Source organism: Lasiosphaeria miniovina, assembly GCF_030549165.1.
Source record: "Lasiosphaeria miniovina strain SMH2392-1A chromosome Unknown B0T26scaffold_6, whole genome shotgun sequence".
Taxonomy (NCBI): Eukaryota; Fungi; Ascomycota; class Sordariomycetes; order Sordariales; family Lasiosphaeriaceae; genus Lasiosphaeria; species Lasiosphaeria miniovina.
The window spans coordinates 3,013,455-3,029,509 of record NW_026848225.1 but is presented as its reverse complement, the minus strand read 5'-3'; the positions used below and the strand labels follow the sequence as shown (position 1 = coordinate 3,029,509).

Below are 16,055 nucleotides of genomic sequence, written 5' to 3'. Positions count from 1 at the left end.
CCTGTGAATGGCACTGCCGAGCGAGCGGCACTCGGGCTGGCTGTTCGTATCAAGGCAGCGGGATCACAGGAGCGGCTCGCACAAGTGTAACCCAGAGTTGATGACGACTAATTCGTTCCCGCTCGAGGATGGCGGGGTGTGTTGTCGTTCCACCGGAAGCCTGCCGCGGATGGTATAACGGAAGGTCGGCAGAGTAGGCAAGATGCGTGCGCGCCGACCTCCTGGGTGCGCGACGGGCTTCTGGCGCAAATTAGAAGGCAATCAAGCCGGGTGGTGACTGGTGACTGGTGACTGACAAACGCGGGATTCGGAGTCGGACTTTGGAGGAAAGTGAAGGCCGATGTGCGCCTGCGATGCGATGATGCCGCAGCGATGCGATGATGCCACAGCGATGCCTGCGATGCCTGCGACCGAGTTGTAAGTGGCGATGGAGCGTCGACAGCAGCAAAAGCAAACCCTCCCGGATGACGGGGAGAAAGTAGCTGGCTGAGATGCTCGGAGCGGGGAGAGGGAAGCGGCCGACTCAAGGATTTTAAGAGCCGGCGAAGACGACTGCAGCTGACGTGACGGTTCGCCTCGTCGCGGCCATTTGCCCGCGGGTGTCTTACTGCGTGCGCATACGTGCGTGTGGGTGAGAGTCGCCTCTTTTGCCCCTCCTCTTCGTCCCAGAAAGGCAGAAACCCCTCTCTTCAAACGCGCATGGCTCGATGCGTGATGGCCGTGACTTTGCACATCCACCCGCAGAATACCATCATGTGGCCCGGTTCGGAAGTCCTAATCCAGATCTCAGCGCTAATAACAGGAAAACGCCGACATCTCCAGTCGAGACGCTTCAGTGCGCTGCGATAAATTCACCTATCACCTATGTAAATGTCTACGTATTATACATGCAACCTGTAATTTCTGCCGTAAAAGCCCGGAGCTGATGGGTGCCAGGACTAACACAGCACCAACACAGCTGCCTGTAGATAATTGGGACAAGACGGCGCTGCTATCTTCCTGTTTCTTCCCGTGGGTGCCGTGCTGGGCAGTCTCCCGTCGTCCAGTTCGTCGCATCCTGTGAAGGCGTTCACGGTCGCGGCTGCCGTCTGCACCACCCTGCAGCCCTTCAGCGCGGGGTTGATTGATCTGGCAGGAGGAACCTTGGATAGTGCATGCAGTTCAGCTAAACTTTGGTGCTTGCGCAGCCAATGACAGGACACCCCGCCGTGTGAATCGCTGCCCATTTCAGGTCTCGCTTCAGCTGGTGCGGAGCGAACGAGGCCAGCCCAGACACCAGACGAGGCCTCACGGCTTCCATCTTTCCCACTTCAGCCATTTCGAGGATGCTACGTGTCTCCGCTTCCATCAAGTCACAGAACAAATTCGTGCACGCCAACTTCGAGTTCGCAATATACGCAATTCTCCAGTCGACGCGTATACGCAAGCAGTATTTGTGCGTGCAGAACCCAATGTCCATCCAGTTGCCCGTACTGTACTGTATGTGCAGTGGCAGTATTCCACGTAATGGATGCCCGCTTTGATCCAATGTCAATGCGACGGGTTGGCTTGCTCAAGAGTCCAAGTAGGATCCCCGAGCACAATGGCGGTTAAGGTGAACCTTCACCTTGCACGCCGTCCTGACCTAGGTAAGGAGTCTTCCAGTTACAAGGGACAATACGGCACAATTGGCGAATGGGCATAGCCCATCCTCTTCTATCGAGTCTGATCTGGGATGTCCGTCCCTCTCTCAGTCCGTAACTACCAGATACCTCCCGACCTACTTCGTACGTTATCAAGGTGTCCTGCATTCGTACGCAGGTTAATAACCCGCGATTCGACGACGTGCTTCTCCGTGCCTCCGCATCGACCGTGTTCGACAGCCACAGGTCCTTGCTCTATAAAAGTAAGACCTGGTGCGAGGCGACAAGTGACGGCGGTCGGGCTTGTGTCACGTCGACCGGCTCGTTTCTCTGGTCTGGCCAACCTCATTCCGGGCCCTGCTCCTTGGCCGCCGCGGGGAAGTTGCAGCGTAACTACAGCACCAATATCACCAGTGGCAGCGGATTGGTGTGACCGTGACCTTGTGTCCGTCTGGGCGAGACTCGAACGAGTCCAAGAGCGCAGAGTCCAACAAGCCTGGAAGCACGGTGGTCTCGGGTATTGGCTGCAACAGGTTGGCTGCCGCCCAGGCCGTGTCACCGTCACCGTCAATCATTTTGCCGGTACCGAATTGGAGAATTATAGTGGCTGCTCCGCGCTTGCCGGGCCGCCGCCTGGCAGATGGTTCGCCATTTCTGCTCGCCTGCCGTTTCTGCTGTGCCATGTCAATTTGGGCGTGGCCCTCGATATTCGCTCGGGCAAGCGTGCTCTGGAAGAGTGTCGGGGCCTTCCATTCCAGTGGATTCTCGAGTCTGGAGGACACTCTACTCCGTGTGATGCGCGCTACTATAAAGGTAAGAATACGGATGACCCTCTGCAGAGTCCAAAGTTGCCATCGGCCAGCGGTTCAGCTGGGGAGCTAGACTGGCCGCCCGTCGTTTGCCTCAACGTTGCGGATAATCGTCCCGGAGTGGCTCCATACAGTATCTCGGCACCGTTTGATGTTGGCCGCCCGTGGTCAAAAACAACGACAGGGAGCCCTTTGGGGAGTGCTGTTTTCGTTGTTCGTTGTTCGCACCCCCGGGCTGGAGATTACGCCCACCGCCGCGGGTCAACCCATCAAGCACATGCTGGGACGGCTAGAGACGATGGCCAACCCACATGCAAGAAGCAGAGCGCATCACATACGGGCTTGTTATCCTAGCGCCCAGAGTGGACCGCCGAGTCCTTCACCTTCGCTCCGGTCGGGCCTTGGCCTCCCTGGTCCTCCATTCCCTGATCCCGGGCGTGTTGTTTTCCAGAATGCCACCCCCTTCCCTGCAGCGTCACGTCCGCCCGCCCAGTGGCTTTCTCACGCCCCTGGTCTGGCGCGGCACGACCCCAGCGACCTTCCGCTTTGATTTGCTCCCGTTCGGCTCACCGTGAAAATTTTCACGGCTTTCCAATTCGATATTCGTTTTTCATTTCACTCGCCAGAGAAGCGATGGGAATCAGCAAAGAAAGGGGCGGCTGCCGTCTCCGTCTCCCAGAGGGCTCCCGTCTGCCCTATGGTAGACGTGACTCACACGAAAGACGACGGAGCGTCATGTATGTTACATGCTCTGCTGCCCTACTGGTTCTCCCTTGGTGCCATTGTTTGCTGCGTTGATGTCCAATGTCAGCCGTCTGGTTTGGTGCGGGCTGCTGAGTGGCCAATGGGCCCACCAAAGCTTGCCGTGGGATGCAGAGGCTCCTGTCCCGATTGGAGACGGTCTGCGCTGCGTGCGCGTTGCAGCCAGTCGATCTGCCAGCTCGGGACCCGCAGCGAATCGACTGGCCCGTTACGGCCCATTACCCCTACAAATTTACCAGACCGTCTCCAAGGTGAATGGAGCCGGCCGTAGCCACTACAGAGAGCCCCTCCAAGAGTCGGGAGCCCCTCTAGGCCTCCTCTCGGAGCCATACGAGAAGGCGCAAATCGACAGACGGCTATGGGACGTCATGGACCGATCTCGCTGTCCTCATGCGCCTCACCGACACTTCTCAGAGTTGGAAAGAAGGGAACCGCCGGAGCATTGCATGGTCTGCCTGCAGCTTCATTATGCCCGGAGGGGCGTGTCGCGATGCGCGGCAGCCTCCCATACGTGGGTTGCCCGGCTCGGCCCTGAACGCGGCCTCTGACGTAGCGCGATGCCCACAAAAACATCAAAGATGCTGATGTTGACGATATCTCTGTCCAATGTCGTGCTGGATAGGCGGTCATTGCAGAAGACGAGAGAAGACAAAAGACGGCCGATGCTGTCGGCAGCGGACTGCCGACGGACGGAAGATGACTTTCGTCTGCCTTATTGCCCCTTAATCCCTTGCGAAGTTGCGACGATCCATGGCGCGACTCTCAAAGGCCAAGACGAGCAGCCTGCCGGATCAGACTAGACCCCAGTTGGGCATCTCCCACCGACAAAGAGAAAAAAATAGACCGGGAAGAAAAAAAATGTTGACGGGCAAAAATATCCTATCGTCGTAGGCATTAAATGTCACGGCCATGTCACACCCCCTTTCCCACTTGCACACCTTGCTGTTGCTGCACGTGTCGGGGCTGGCGAACAGCGATTGATTGCGCTCGCTGGGGCGCTCACATGCCAGGCCCTGCGTAACCATACCCTAATGCCTCCAAGGGGGGTCTCAGCTGCCCCTCCATCATCGCGTCCTGGCTCCGGAAAGGACGAGTAAGAAGGAAGCGGCGATGTCAAAGGTCAGGCGGGGGAGACGAGTAACGAAGTCTAGAATAAGGGGGAGCCGTTCAACGCTCGAATGGAAAGCCCAAGGGTCTCGGTCAGATGGCTCTGGTGTCTGGTGTCACTTTTGTGCGGCCTCTGGGGGTTCGGAGGAGCGAGGAATCAGTGCCCTCAGTGCCCTCAGTGCCCAATGAGATGTCGAAATCTCCAATCTTGGGCACCCTTCCCCCAAGGTAACCTCACGAGAACAACAGACCACTACGGATATCTCAGCCTCGCTTCTTCCTCACGAAGTCAGTCACAGAACCTAGAGCCCCTCCTTATCTTTTTCGGCATCGTGTGTGGGAGCCCAATGGGACCCTTGGACGGTTGTCATCGACGGGCACTGTGCAGCGGAGGGAGGGGCGACTTGGGAAAGGGGTCCCTGAACAAGCAAGCGTGTTTCAATCGTCGATTTTTTTTTCCTCATGCCCAACGACACTTTCCGGCTTTGGCCATGCTTTCCCTTCTCTACTTGCGCCCAGACATGCGCATGCGTGCATTCCCGATGCAATGCCAGTTGTGTCGGTGCTAACGTTAGCGTTGTTGTCAGAGCAGCGGCAGTGGCAGCGGCAGCAGCAAGCAAGCAGAAGCAAGCAAGTGTCTGTGTGAAGGAAGACCGGCAGATGGGCCCAATGCACGCAGTAGCAGCATACCCGTTGCGTTGCTGCTGCTGCTGCTGCTGCTGCTGTTGCTACCGCCGTGGGTGCGTGGTGCGTGGATGTGGATGCGTCTGCTGCCAAGGGCCCGTTTGCGCTAGAAGCTAGAACGGAAAAGCAGCGATCCCACGGAGCCTGTCGTCGAGTGGGGGCCTCACATCTCAGGTTCCGACTTGGGTTTGGGCTTGGGCTTGATCCGAGGGTCTGGGTCACCAAGCCACACGGTGGCGTTGTGAGAGGGGGGAAGCATGGGGGGCTCCCCTCGGGACTCGCAGGCACCGCCACCCCCAGGAAAAACGAGCCCGTGGGATTTTCGGACGTTGTTCCGGGAATTTCCCGTTTGACTTTAGTGGCAGGCCCAAGCAGCCAGTCAAGTTGAGCAGAGTCGGGCACCTTGACGCACGGTCCAGCATCTTCTTCTGACTTCGACCCAAAATCAGGCATGACCAATTCCTCTTTTGCCCAACTTTCCCTCTGTTTGCCTCCCGCCAGCTCTTTCCTGTCAACGCCCATGCAGCACAACGAAGACGGACAACTGGGGCACCCTACGAACACTACGTCACCCACGCAGGTCTTTGTCATAAATTACACCGTGATATGATTCATTTAGAATTATTTCTCAATTTGTTAACGGCACGCCCCTTTTTGCCCGGCGCATCGGATTTATGGCGCGGGCACTTCCCCCAAGGCCGCAACTGGGTTGTGGCTGAGGCAATTATATCCCGGCCCCTATTGCACCCAAGGCGCTTGACATGGCAGGACTGACTCACCGCGTTGCAAACACCCGCTGCTGTGGTCGCCGTTGTCCGCCCGAGGCCACGGAATGTCGGTCACGGGGTGCTCCGACTACCTCACTGGCCGCACATGCGCACCGCCTTCTGCTTCTCTTCGGAGATAAGATAGGGATTGTTGTTTTTGCCTCTCGATAACCAACTGGGCTGGAGCGAACGACCAGCGCTTTTGTCGCTAGCGGTTTGAGGCTCTAAAGTGTGGCTGAGGGTGTCAAGTCGCTTGATACTACTGGTTCTCCGACGGCAAGCACTTGCTATTGTGAGTCACGCACGAACAGACTTACAACTCATACCTCTCGACTCGCCTACCTCGTGCGCGTGCCGCCCATCGCTATCGCAAGAATTAAGACAGCAAACAGGGGCCTCGACGCGACCTGCCCGCGCCCCGTTACGGAATGCACGCGCTGTCTCGGTAGCCTACCACGGCGCGTATCCCTATCTCGTCCCCGCCAGCTTGCTTTGCCACCTTAGGCGACGCGGGCTCCTTGGTCTCTCCCGGAACGAGGCAAAGTGCCCCTCCTCTCCATGTCGAACCAGCGTGGGGTCCTCGTCGGTCCGGCACCCCAGCCATCTTCCAGCTCACTGCGGGCTTTTCGTGTTTGTCTGTTTTCTCCGCGTATCCGAGATAGGCAGAGGAAGAGCAGTGTGGCTGTACAGGCAGCAAGCAGCCAGCGCCAGCGTGTTGTCATAGGGAGTCAGTGGCAGGAGGCTGTTTTTCCTACCCAACGGCAGACGGCCTTGTTCCTGCAGTAGAGAAAGGTCCCCTCGCTTGCCTGTTTCTTTAGGCGAGCCGGTGCCAGGCAGAGCTCATTACCACGGCGTCCGGTCTTGCTATTGGCGAGGACTTGACCAGTCCCTCTCCGTGCAGTCTGGGGAAGACATGGGGCCCTGCGAGTCAAGCCCAGGAAGTCGACTCTGTCAGTCAGGACCGTCATCGTGATCGTCCCCTTCCCCGCCACCCAGAGGTGCGCGCATGCTCTGGGTGATATCCCAGTCATAGGGCAGCATCTCCCCAGCCGCCTCACTTTTTCTTCCCTTTCTTCTCTCTTTCGTACTCTTCTGGAAGCTCCTCATTATTCGGTCGAAGCCTTTACGCTCTGCCCAGTAACAGCAATGTCTGGTGACGTTATCCCTCAATGTGGCTGCAAAGTCGCGAAAAGCCATCGTAGCACGCACACATACGCGCACATCATGGCGGAGCCTTGTCCTGTGCTGCATCTCCTCTCCCTCTGATTCACCGCGGTGGATGATATCCTCACGCCCTCGCACTCCATGAATGTCTGTTGCTTATTGCTCAGACACGCGGGAGCATGACGTCTCGAGGTGGGAATGTCGAGGGTCGTTCTGCCGCACTGTGGACTTGTTGGGCATCTAGAGACAGAAGGCTGTGTAATTCAGAGCCTGTATCTTTGCTTGTCGGCGGATCGACGGAGGGAGCCCATCACGGGACCTTACAGGACGACGACGATCTGCTTCTCCCGCTCTTTTGTCATTGCTGCTTGTTGTTTCGTGCTGTGGTCGGTGGACATTGTTGTGCAGCAGCAGCGAAGTTGTCTATCGCCCGCACACCGCATACCCCACATAAAATGTACAATAGTAGATATGACTCCGTTTGTCTTTCTGTGTTTCGCTGCGGCTCTGGCGGTGGCTGCCGTGGGGGGCTTGTCTTTTCTTTCTCTACAGGCCTGGCCAGCCAAACTATCTCGGCCGAAAGCTGACGTCTACCCGTCTCTCACTCTCTTTGTGAGTGGTGTGTCTGCATGCATGCTGCTAGTGGCTCCACTGCCATCCCCAATCCATCCATCCATCCTGTCGGAGACGCTCGCAAGGCTGGGCAGTTTTCCAAACTCGCGTAGGAGCTGCAGGTAGTCCTAGATGGATTTTGACCGTTCGCTTTTCTTGATTACCGAGTATCTCTCGTGACATTGTCGGTGCACGCCCCAGACATCAGCCTGTCTGTCCCCTAAGGATCATGTTCTTCCACTTGCTCACTATAGGTCCTCGTGCCGTGACTCACTCGCTCGCTCGTCCACCGCCGCTCTCCTCTGTATCTCTCTGCCTGCCTGCCCCTCACGTCGATGCGGGAGGCCTCCTCTCTGCCACTGGACTCGGGGCTCTGGGCCGTCGTCACCGAAGAAGCAACAAATGGTCTCACGATGGTAGTTCCATCTCTGCCCGCAGCCTCGTGCCCCTAGGTCCTCCTCGTAGGGCGTCCGGCACTAGACTGCTTGTGTATGTGTATGCACCGTAGAGAAACAAGCATGGGTGTGTGTGTGTGAGTGAGTGGGTGCGTTGGTTGGTCGGCAGTGGGGGGTGGGGAGTCGATAACGGCGCTTTCCCGTCCATCCCATCCGATCCATCCAACTAACCAGCCAGCAGCTACCTGGCGAGGCTGGCCTGGCACAGAGAGATGATGTTCCCCGGATGCACTGGAGGCGTGTCTCGGTCGGCTGGTCTGGGCTAGCCTGGTTCGTGGTTAACCCACCTTGATACCTAGCCTGGTGTTCCCCGAAGCCGCCATCCCCGCCAACCAAGCAACCAACTAGTAAACAGTGCAGCACGGTGAAGTAGAAAGGTGCGAAGCTTGAGACGGAGTCGGGATGATGTAGACGACACAGCCTATCGGATGCGCGCACACACACACACACACACACACACACACACACCACGACTGTAATCTCGATTTTGTTTCTTTTTCCCTTTTGTTCGGAAAGAGCACCCCTTCCGTCCTTTTGGCTGGCTGCCGCTGCCGTCCTCGAAAAAAAGAAAAGAAAAGGACGAATGAACGAAACCATGCCAGCCGCGGCAGCCTGTTCGTCCTTTTTGCTTCTTTTTTTCCTGCAGCATGCATGCATGCTTCCTCCCCACACACACCTGCAGATAGGCAGCCAAGCCAAGCCAGGTCAAGTCGGGATAGGATAGGCTAAGCAAGTAAGCAGAGGTCCTTTTGTTCGTTGAGTTCGTTGAGTTCGTCCCCTTGCGTGTGTGCGAGAGTGTGTGTGCGAAACTGTGTGTGTGTGTGTGTGTGTGTAGATGCGGAGCCGCTTGTCGCTGTATCCAGCCATCCGTCTCGTCCCCCCCATCCCCACGCGGCTCTGGCGCTTTAAAAGTGCGCTTTTCGGGTCAGGCTGAGGGAGCGGTTGGCGGTTGGCGGTTGGCGGTTTGTGCAGCAGAAGCCCGTCCTGTTGTCTTGGCCGCTCGTCGTCGCCGTCCCCGTCGCCATCGTCGTCGTCGGCCCAGGGTTCCGAAGCTGTTGCTCCGTTCTGGCACATCTGCTAGCCTTGTCCTGACAGCTCTCAGCTTGCTCTTGTCCCTGAGACCTGTCTTTCTCTTGTAGTTGTGCGCTGGCCCGTCTCAGGTCCGCTTCCTTCCTTCATGTATCCTCCCGCTATCTGTCTGCCTTACTGTGGTCTAGCCGCGTGCTGCAACTGCATCCGTCCAGTCGCTGCGGCCCGCCGGGTAAGGCTGCCAGGTGCTGGCTGCAGTGTAACAACGACTTTCCTCCCTACGTCAGGGTCGGGCAAAGAAAGGCCTCGCTGCATGGCGGCTCTCGTCCCGGTTTGGTATTATTAAGCTAGGGGCAGAGCCTCTTGGGTTCGTGCGAGAGCTTCTTGCGTTTAGCATTTTAGGCTTCAGGGTCCGGTGTCTGGAGGAGCTATCGTGGCGGTACGCTTAACTGGCTGGCTAACTACGGGCGGTCGACAGCCTCGTCTGCAGGCTTCCGGTGAGGAACCGTTGCTGCCTAGAATTTAGACACTTTGGTCACCTATCAGTATTCACTGTTCATTGAGCTTGTGACTCTCATACTCCGACCCCCTTCCTTGGTCGGAATGACGTCGTGCCTCGCTTGTGCTGGGGTCTTATCCGAGATACTTTGCGTCCTTTGATGATTGTCATCATTCCAGGCCTGATTACTTTGGGTTCCCGGCTTGGGAAGCCTCTCGCCTGAGCTGCGGTTTGTAACTCATGCTTGTGTTTTGAATTGCAAAATCCGGGTTTATGCTCTCCCGGAAGTTGCCGATTGTTGGAGTCATATAAACGCTCCTCTAATTGTAAAGTATAGTGTTGCTGTGACTTATGGAGATGGGAATCTATAGCCTTTGGTATACCAGTTAAATTGTCTCTGATGAGTTGAATAGTTAACCTTAAGGGCTTACTCGCTGACCAGGGCCCGCTTTGACTAGCAATTTAAATGACTCGAGACTTTCTAGAACTTTTAGCTTGGACTCTTGGAGCTCTACCGATATATGAGAGCACAGGTCCGTGAATATTCAGCTGATAATGTGCCATGTGGCGGGGATTTTATTCGCCGCCATGTTACAGCTATCTGGCACAAATGCGTATTGCCTGAGCCCTGCTAGTATATGAACTGTGCTTCTTTGTCTCGTTACTGTCTAACAGTGTGCTAGAGAACATTCAGATCTCATGTTGAAGAATAGTACAGGCCCTGTCCTGACTGATAGGCTCGGTAGATCCAGCAACAGGGCCTTCTCAAGCCGTCAACGGCCGCGGTCTTCACGTAGGTGCCTGGTTTGATCGAGGACGTTTAGGATATCCCTAGCGAAAAGAAACCAGGCGTTAGCATCAACCTTGAGATCATAATATGCCAGCCGTTTCTTCTCGCGTGTGTTTGGAAGCTCGATCAGAATCTTCAATCGTCATCATGCTTGGGCCGCGAGTGACCAACGCCAGCAGCAGAAAACCCGCCGTATGCCAGCGACGGTCGAGTGCGGCGGAAAGACTCGGATGGCCAGAAAGTGAATGTTGTGATGTTCATCATGTTCGAGGTCGGAGTGCCAGGGCCGATGCCAGATTGGCTCATCCGTCTTGGGAGGGTGTAGAATGGCACTGCATCGTCACATACCACTAGAATACCGGGCTGTTTGAGCTGGGCCGAGATACAGAGCTCGTGTCGTTTGAGCTTGGCGCGTTTGAAATCAAGAATTAGATATTGGATGGCCGAGGAAGGGAGAATCAGCAGCGGGACACTTGTCAGCACCAAAACAGGCGGGCGACTCGCGCGAGGTTGAGTTTGATCTGAGAGGACTGGCGGTTGATTGATTTGGAACAGGAAAGAGTTAAGAGGGACGGAGCCACCTGACAGAAACAAGCATTGGGTCCGATGCGGGGTCAAGACGAGACACGGGAAGCGAGGCCAGACTTCCGCTTCATCTTTGGGGGAAGGAAAGAGCGCCTGCCCTGACTTGCCCTGCCAAAACACTAAATCTTGGAGCCTCCTTCCATGGACGTCAAGTTGGCCCATCCATCCAATGTCCATGGGTGGCCCACACGCAATTCGCTGTTCCCGGGGTTGCACATGCAAGCACAGTGTAGGTAAGGTAGGTACGTTCTAAGTATTCTCCACGATTATTTCATCCGACCTCGCATGTGTACTTCCTGATTCTACTCAGTCTCACAAGTAGGTATTTACCCTCTCTTTGCCCACCTAGGCATCGCCGTCTGTTGTATCTCCACTGAGCGCCACTAAAGTCCGGAAAAGAAGTTTCTGGCTGTTTCGGGGTCCACCGCTTCTTTCCCCCCTCCTTGTCGTCGACGCGCCGGATCAGCCGCGTCCACCCCTGCCCGTTCGCGAGACTGTCAATCCAAGCAATGAGCCGCTCGGCCTCGCCGACGCCGCCTGTGTCGGCCAGGCCCAGCCCCAGGCACTCGGCCGCAGGCCCGGCAAACTGCTTCTGCGCGTGCAGGAGCTGCGCCAGCTCAGCGTGCGCTTCAGCATGGAGATGAGCCATTCTCTCGAGCCTCCAGCTCCTTGCCGTTGGCTAGTCGTTGTCATCGTCATCATCGTCATCGTCGTCACCGTCATCATCATCATCGTCGCCGCCAGCGGGCCGGTTGAGAGTGCGCCACTGCTCCCACCCGGGCCGCAGGAGCTCGCCGGCCAGCGTTGCTATCAGGCCCAGCCCCTTGTGCAGAGCCTCGACGTGTCCTGCTGCTGCGCCCGACTTTCTGAGCCGCTCCTGCGACAGCTCCAGCCACGTGGACAGCACGTGCAGGACCGGTATCGCGAGGCTAGCGTTGCGAGCCAGCGCTAGGCCGTCGTCGTGATCGTTAGGTAGGGTTTCGGCGCGGCCGCCCTTTCCCGGAGAAGATGCTACTGCCACTGCCGCCGCTGGGGGCCGCGGAGACTGCTGCTGCTGCTGCTGCATCTCGTCCTCGTCCGCCATGGCAAACAGCGCGGCGAGCCCCTTGGCCGCGTCCAAAAGCCTGTTGACGGCTTCAGGGTCCCGGAGATAGACCATGTCCGTGTCCAGCGGCACCACCACTTCGCTGTGCAGCGGCCTGATGAGAGCCTCGAGAACCCGTTCCAGCGCGTCTCTGCTGTAGGTCCAGGCCCAGCCAGTCGCCGAGGAGATAGCGCTGGAGTGCCCTGCAGTACCGCGCTGTGGCGAATTCTAGCGCTTGGTAGACCCCCAAGTTGGTGTCGGAAGAAGCCGCATTTGAGCCACATGTGGGCGCAGGTGGCGTATATGCTAGACCGCCTACGGCCTAAGCTATGTAAGCCGAATGCCGCATAACTACGGTATCTAGGCGATGCCCACCTTTCCTTTTTTTTCCGAATACAAGCACTCTTTTGCCCTCATTTTTGCACACCGCTGTATGTGACAGTTGGTCGCGCCCGATGCTACGATGGCGAGCGGCACGAGCGCCTGGCGCTGGAAGAGGTGTGCAAAGGCCACATCCGGACTCGGGCTCGGGGGCTTGACGACGGTATAGCTGCGTGCTTGCTGTTCTCGGGACACCGGAATCCCCCTAGCAGAGCGGCGGGCACGGCGAGGAGGGCGAGGACGAAGCGGGAGCTAATGCCAAACCTGCTGCTGCTGCTGCCGCTGGGAAAAGTGGAGACCGTGCTGTTGCGAATGTGTGAGGACAAAGAAGATGACGCAGCAGGTTTCTTGTCCTTTCCCTTCTTCTCCTTGGCGCGACGTCCTTTGTGTTTCTCGGATTCGGTGTCTCGAACAAGGTCAAGCTTGCTCACCCCATCGTGTGCGTGTTGTCGCGCTGCTACTCCTCATCTTGATGAACTGACCGAGGCCGCCGCCGCTCCGTGCCACGGCGCCGAGTCGGAGTCCATCTCCGGCGCTCTTATTCAATCTGGTCGGCTTAAAGAACCAGGCCTCTCGTTATTGGTGTGTGTGTGTGTTTGTGTCTTGGCGACCAAGCGATGCCATCCATACTCCTTCCGCGCAGCCAGGCCCTTGAAGACTATCGACTCCAGCCTGCCTACTTGGCGGAGCATGCGGCTCTGCGTCGAAGCTCTAAACACGCTCTAAACGGCCTCCTACGCTGTTCGCGCTACCGAGGTCCACCACGGTCCCGTCGGCCGTGTCGCTGATGGCTTCCACAGCAGCACAGCGGGGGGCTGATCCCGCAGAACCGCGCGGAACTGGCATATGCGGCAGCGCTCGTCCTCGAGGCTGCTGCGCATGTGTGCTCATAACCACCCATTGTCTGCCGCGATGGCGTTGAGTTGCGGGCCAGTAGTGGCATTAAACATTTCGGGTGGCGGCTTGACGGCCAGCCCGCCTAGGAGGCGTATTGGTTGGTCTTGCTGATCCTGAGACGTGGAGCCGCCGCCACCGCTGCCGGGCCTGGAGTTGGAGTCGGAGCCGGCGCGAAACAGCTGCAGTTCGTGTGTGTGGGGCTCTGCTTGTCGATGGGCCATGACCATGCCGTTGACGTGCAGAAACGGCTCGCTCCGGATCGGCGCGGCCCCGGCGCACTGCCCGTCGTCTAACGGCGGCAGGACTGTGGGCGAGACCCAGCCCATCTTCGAGCCGACGGCGTAGAAAGCGCCGCTGCAGAAAGTCGAGGCCGCCCAGAGTGTGTCCTGGCCCCCGGCCCATATGCTGCCGGTTGTTCTGTAGACCCAAGACCCCATGCTGCCGGCTGTTCCGTTGACCCAGGACCCCATGCTGCCGGCTCTTCCGCAGGCCCAGTCCCAGCACCCAGCAAGCGAGGACGTGGCAAAGTTCTTGGTGTCGACGACGATGCCCCTGACGACATATTTGAGAATGGCTGCCCACGCCCACCGACCGCAAAGTCCAAGAAATAAAATCACAAGGAGACCTGAGGAGACGATGATTAAGTAGCTCACAATGCGATACCGCAGTAACCGCACCAAGACCTCCCAGGTGCTCTGCGTATGGCCAGATGTGGCTGGTGAGCAAAAGCATCCATCCAGTTCCATACCTAACTCGCAGGCCAACTCCCGAAGGAGCCCTCTCTTTGCTGACGCGGGACATTGATTGATTGCCTACCTGCAGAACAAAGCCGCGCAAGGGCAACAAAGATCCCGCAGCTTTGGCAGCTTGAGCCTTGTCCTTGTCGTCGCCGCCGCGGTCGCCGCTTTGTTCATGCTGCCACTAGAACCACCGCCGGAACCACTTCACCGTCGTCAAACCCTTCAACCCGAGCCCGGACACGGCGTTCATGCAGCTCCTCGAGCGCCACGCCCGAGCGCCCGTCGCCATTATTGCATCCGGCGCCACCGACTGGACACTCTATTTAAGCCTGCAATGGGCAATATCAAGCTACAGTTCGGATCTCGGGAGGAACATTGCCAGCGACTACGGAGACTCGCAGAGAGAGAGAACCAACCGGGCATACGAACAGAGACGGAGAGAGGCACTGGCAAAGGGACAGGAGCCGCCCACTTACGAGTACAGGTCAGTCAAGGATGCCGAGGGCAACCGGTACTTCGGCCCCGCGCATGGTCGAGTCTTGGAACTGAGCGACGAATTCGAGGCTCTCATAGACAAGGTGGCCACTAAGGAAGTCGTGCCGCTGCATACCGACGACGACGACGACGGCGGCGGCGGCGGCGACGGCAAGAAGCACTGGCTGCTTGAGTGGTACAACTTCCCGCTGCGGCCTGACCTGCCCGCCCGGCTCAACGCCCTGGCTGAGAGCCTCAGGGAGCTACTCGACGAGCTCGTCTGCAAGCACCACGAGAGGGTCGCGCACAACTTGGCCAACCCCGTGAAGCTCCCGATGTCCATCGCCTAAATATTGCCGTTTCTGGAGTGGGCGCCGATAAAGTCGGTGAGGTATTTCTTTGACGATTTTTGGTGGTGGGAGCCGATGACGCCGGTGAGGTATTTATATGACGAAATTCGGTGGCGGCTGTGATCATGTTCACGAGAGAGAGAGAAGACCGAGGAGCTTAGATGTATAAAGAAGATGGTGGGCGAGACAGGCCAGGAGTGACTTCCGGGATTGATTGTAGGTTTGTCAATTTGTTTAATTATTGCAGGAGGAACCCGCGTCCTTGGCAATTTGACTGCTGCTTTTGCCCCCCCCCCCCCGCCCGGTCAAGCGGGGCCGGATTGGGATTTGCATTATTCCGAAAAGTATCTTACCCTGGGTAGTGACACGACTGCTAGTGTTAAAAACTGTAAAAGAAATATTATTTGAGAAGCGAGGGTTGGAGAAACGGCTAAGTGGGCAGAGAGGGAGAGGGGGTGGGCGAACATGGTCGGTTTACAGGGGAAGTAATTAGTTCCAAAAAAAATGCCAATAAAGAAATACAAAGGACAGGAAACCCAGACATGAGCATACGGCATCCCATCTAATTCTGCAACAAGTAGAAGCAAAATTAATACTTAATACTTAACAGTGATTATGCTGGGCGGTAATTAGAAGTCGCACGCCAACGAGGCACATCTCGTATCGCCAAGACACTGGAAGCAAAACAGACATTATAACGTCAATGCATATTGTGGTGGTTTGCGAACGTCGAGTTTCTTGAGATAATCGAGTATTTATTTACAGAATCCTCAAGCCTCATAATTAATATGTCTTCTTCCCTCCCCAATAACACAAAACACACGCATCTGTCCCCATACCCCCCTCCCTCAACACCGCCACGACGAAGTGTAAATGCTAGCCAAGGGCCTCAGCAAAGTGCCGTCTTTCCGCGCTCGACAACCCGAAGGAAACCGCAACGCAACCCCACGGCGTGTCATCATCGGCCCTGTGTTTCATTGTACTCGTTGTTTTTGTCGACCCGCAAACCCTCGAGCAAGGGAGGGTTCAAGGCCGCGCTGTCGCGCTGTTACCATCAGTGGACACATTCACTCTCGTTGCCCACCACGACTAACGAGTTGTAGATGTAAATGTTCGCGGTCTTGGAGCCACCCAGTGAGCGCCCCGTGGTTCCCTTGACGACCCAGGCCGTCAAGGGTGCCTCAAACCTCCGGGTTGCCCACATTCGCGCTTCGGAATATCATGCTCTCGAGAATTGCGTGTGA

General features: G+C 57.1%; 7 protein-coding genes across 7 annotated transcripts; 3 read left to right on the top strand and 4 right to left on the bottom strand.

Annotated features, from left to right (window-relative positions):
* The first annotated feature begins 1,368 nt into the window (after positions 1-1,368).
* Positions 1,369-2,981, top strand: B0T26DRAFT_427733 (uncharacterized protein). The gene is made up of 2 exons (XM_060434933.1): positions 1,369-1,628; positions 1,734-2,981. Exons 1-2 carry the CDS (start codon positions 1,511-1,513, stop codon positions 2,783-2,785), a joined length of 1,170 nt encoding a protein of 389 aa, XP_060293179.1. The 5' UTR covers positions 1,369-1,510; the 3' UTR covers positions 2,786-2,981.
* Positions 2,982-3,863, top strand: B0T26DRAFT_427734 (uncharacterized protein). Its single transcript, XM_060434934.1, has one exon. The coding sequence runs from the start codon at positions 3,178-3,180 to the stop codon at positions 3,739-3,741; it is 564 nt and encodes a 187-aa protein (XP_060293178.1). The 5' UTR covers positions 2,982-3,177; the 3' UTR covers positions 3,742-3,863.
* Positions 3,864-4,478: 615 nt separating this feature from the next.
* B0T26DRAFT_427674 (uncharacterized protein) lies at positions 4,479-6,027 on the bottom strand. Its single transcript, XM_060434931.1, has one exon. It carries the CDS (start codon positions 5,573-5,575, stop codon positions 4,739-4,741), a length of 837 nt encoding a protein of 278 aa, XP_060293177.1. The 5' UTR covers positions 5,576-6,027; the 3' UTR covers positions 4,479-4,738.
* B0T26DRAFT_679232 (uncharacterized protein) lies at positions 6,011-7,313 on the bottom strand (the record flags this gene model as incomplete). The annotated part of the gene is made up of 7 exons (XM_060440326.1): positions 6,011-6,038; positions 6,069-6,115; positions 6,206-6,433; positions 6,507-6,762; positions 6,810-6,872; positions 6,967-7,128; positions 7,240-7,313. 7 exons carry the CDS (start codon positions 7,311-7,313, stop codon positions 6,011-6,013), a joined length of 858 nt encoding a protein of 285 aa, XP_060293176.1.
* Positions 7,314-7,828: 515 nt separating this feature from the next.
* On the bottom strand, positions 7,829-9,096 carry B0T26DRAFT_427671 (uncharacterized protein). The gene has a single exon (XM_060434930.1). It carries the CDS (start codon positions 8,637-8,639, stop codon positions 8,004-8,006), a length of 636 nt encoding a protein of 211 aa, XP_060293175.1. The 5' UTR covers positions 8,640-9,096; the 3' UTR covers positions 7,829-8,003.
* A 2,468-nt stretch (positions 9,097-11,564) lies between these two features.
* B0T26DRAFT_755012 (uncharacterized protein) lies at positions 11,565-13,717 on the bottom strand (the record flags this gene model as incomplete). Its single annotated transcript, XM_060445891.1, has 6 exons — positions 11,565-12,172; positions 12,410-12,503; positions 12,575-12,756; positions 12,833-12,922; positions 13,103-13,134; positions 13,248-13,717. The coding sequence occupies 6 exons, from the start codon at positions 13,715-13,717 to the stop codon at positions 11,565-11,567; spliced, it is 1,476 nt and encodes a 491-aa protein (XP_060293174.1).
* A 184-nt stretch (positions 13,718-13,901) lies between these two features.
* B0T26DRAFT_755011 (uncharacterized protein) lies at positions 13,902-14,811 on the top strand (the record flags this gene model as incomplete). The annotated part of the gene is made up of 2 exons (XM_060445890.1): positions 13,902-13,946; positions 14,173-14,811. 2 exons carry the CDS (start codon positions 13,902-13,904, stop codon positions 14,809-14,811), a joined length of 684 nt encoding a protein of 227 aa, XP_060293173.1.
* Between the last annotated feature and the right edge of the window lie 1,244 nt (positions 14,812-16,055).

Bases quoted from the DNA above. Each gene is read 5' to 3' on its own strand.
- B0T26DRAFT_427733 (XM_060434933.1), top strand. From the start codon at position 1,511: ATGCCCGCTTTGATCCAATGTCAATGCGACGGGTTGGCTTGCTCAAGA. The intron at 1,629-1,733 runs GTAAGGAGTCTT...TCCCTCTCTCAG, and splicing joins TGCACGCCGTCCTGACCTAG to TCCGTAACTACCAGATACCT.
- B0T26DRAFT_427734 (XM_060434934.1), top strand. From the start codon at position 3,178: ATGCTCTGCTGCCCTACTGGTTCTCCCTTGGTGCCATTGTTTGCTGCG.
- B0T26DRAFT_427674 (XM_060434931.1), bottom strand. From the start codon at position 5,575: ATGACAAAGACCTGCGTGGGTGACGTAGTGTTCGTAGGGTGCCCCAGT.
- B0T26DRAFT_427671 (XM_060434930.1), bottom strand. From the start codon at position 8,639: ATGCATGCATGCTGCAGGAAAAAAAGAAGCAAAAAGGACGAACAGGCT.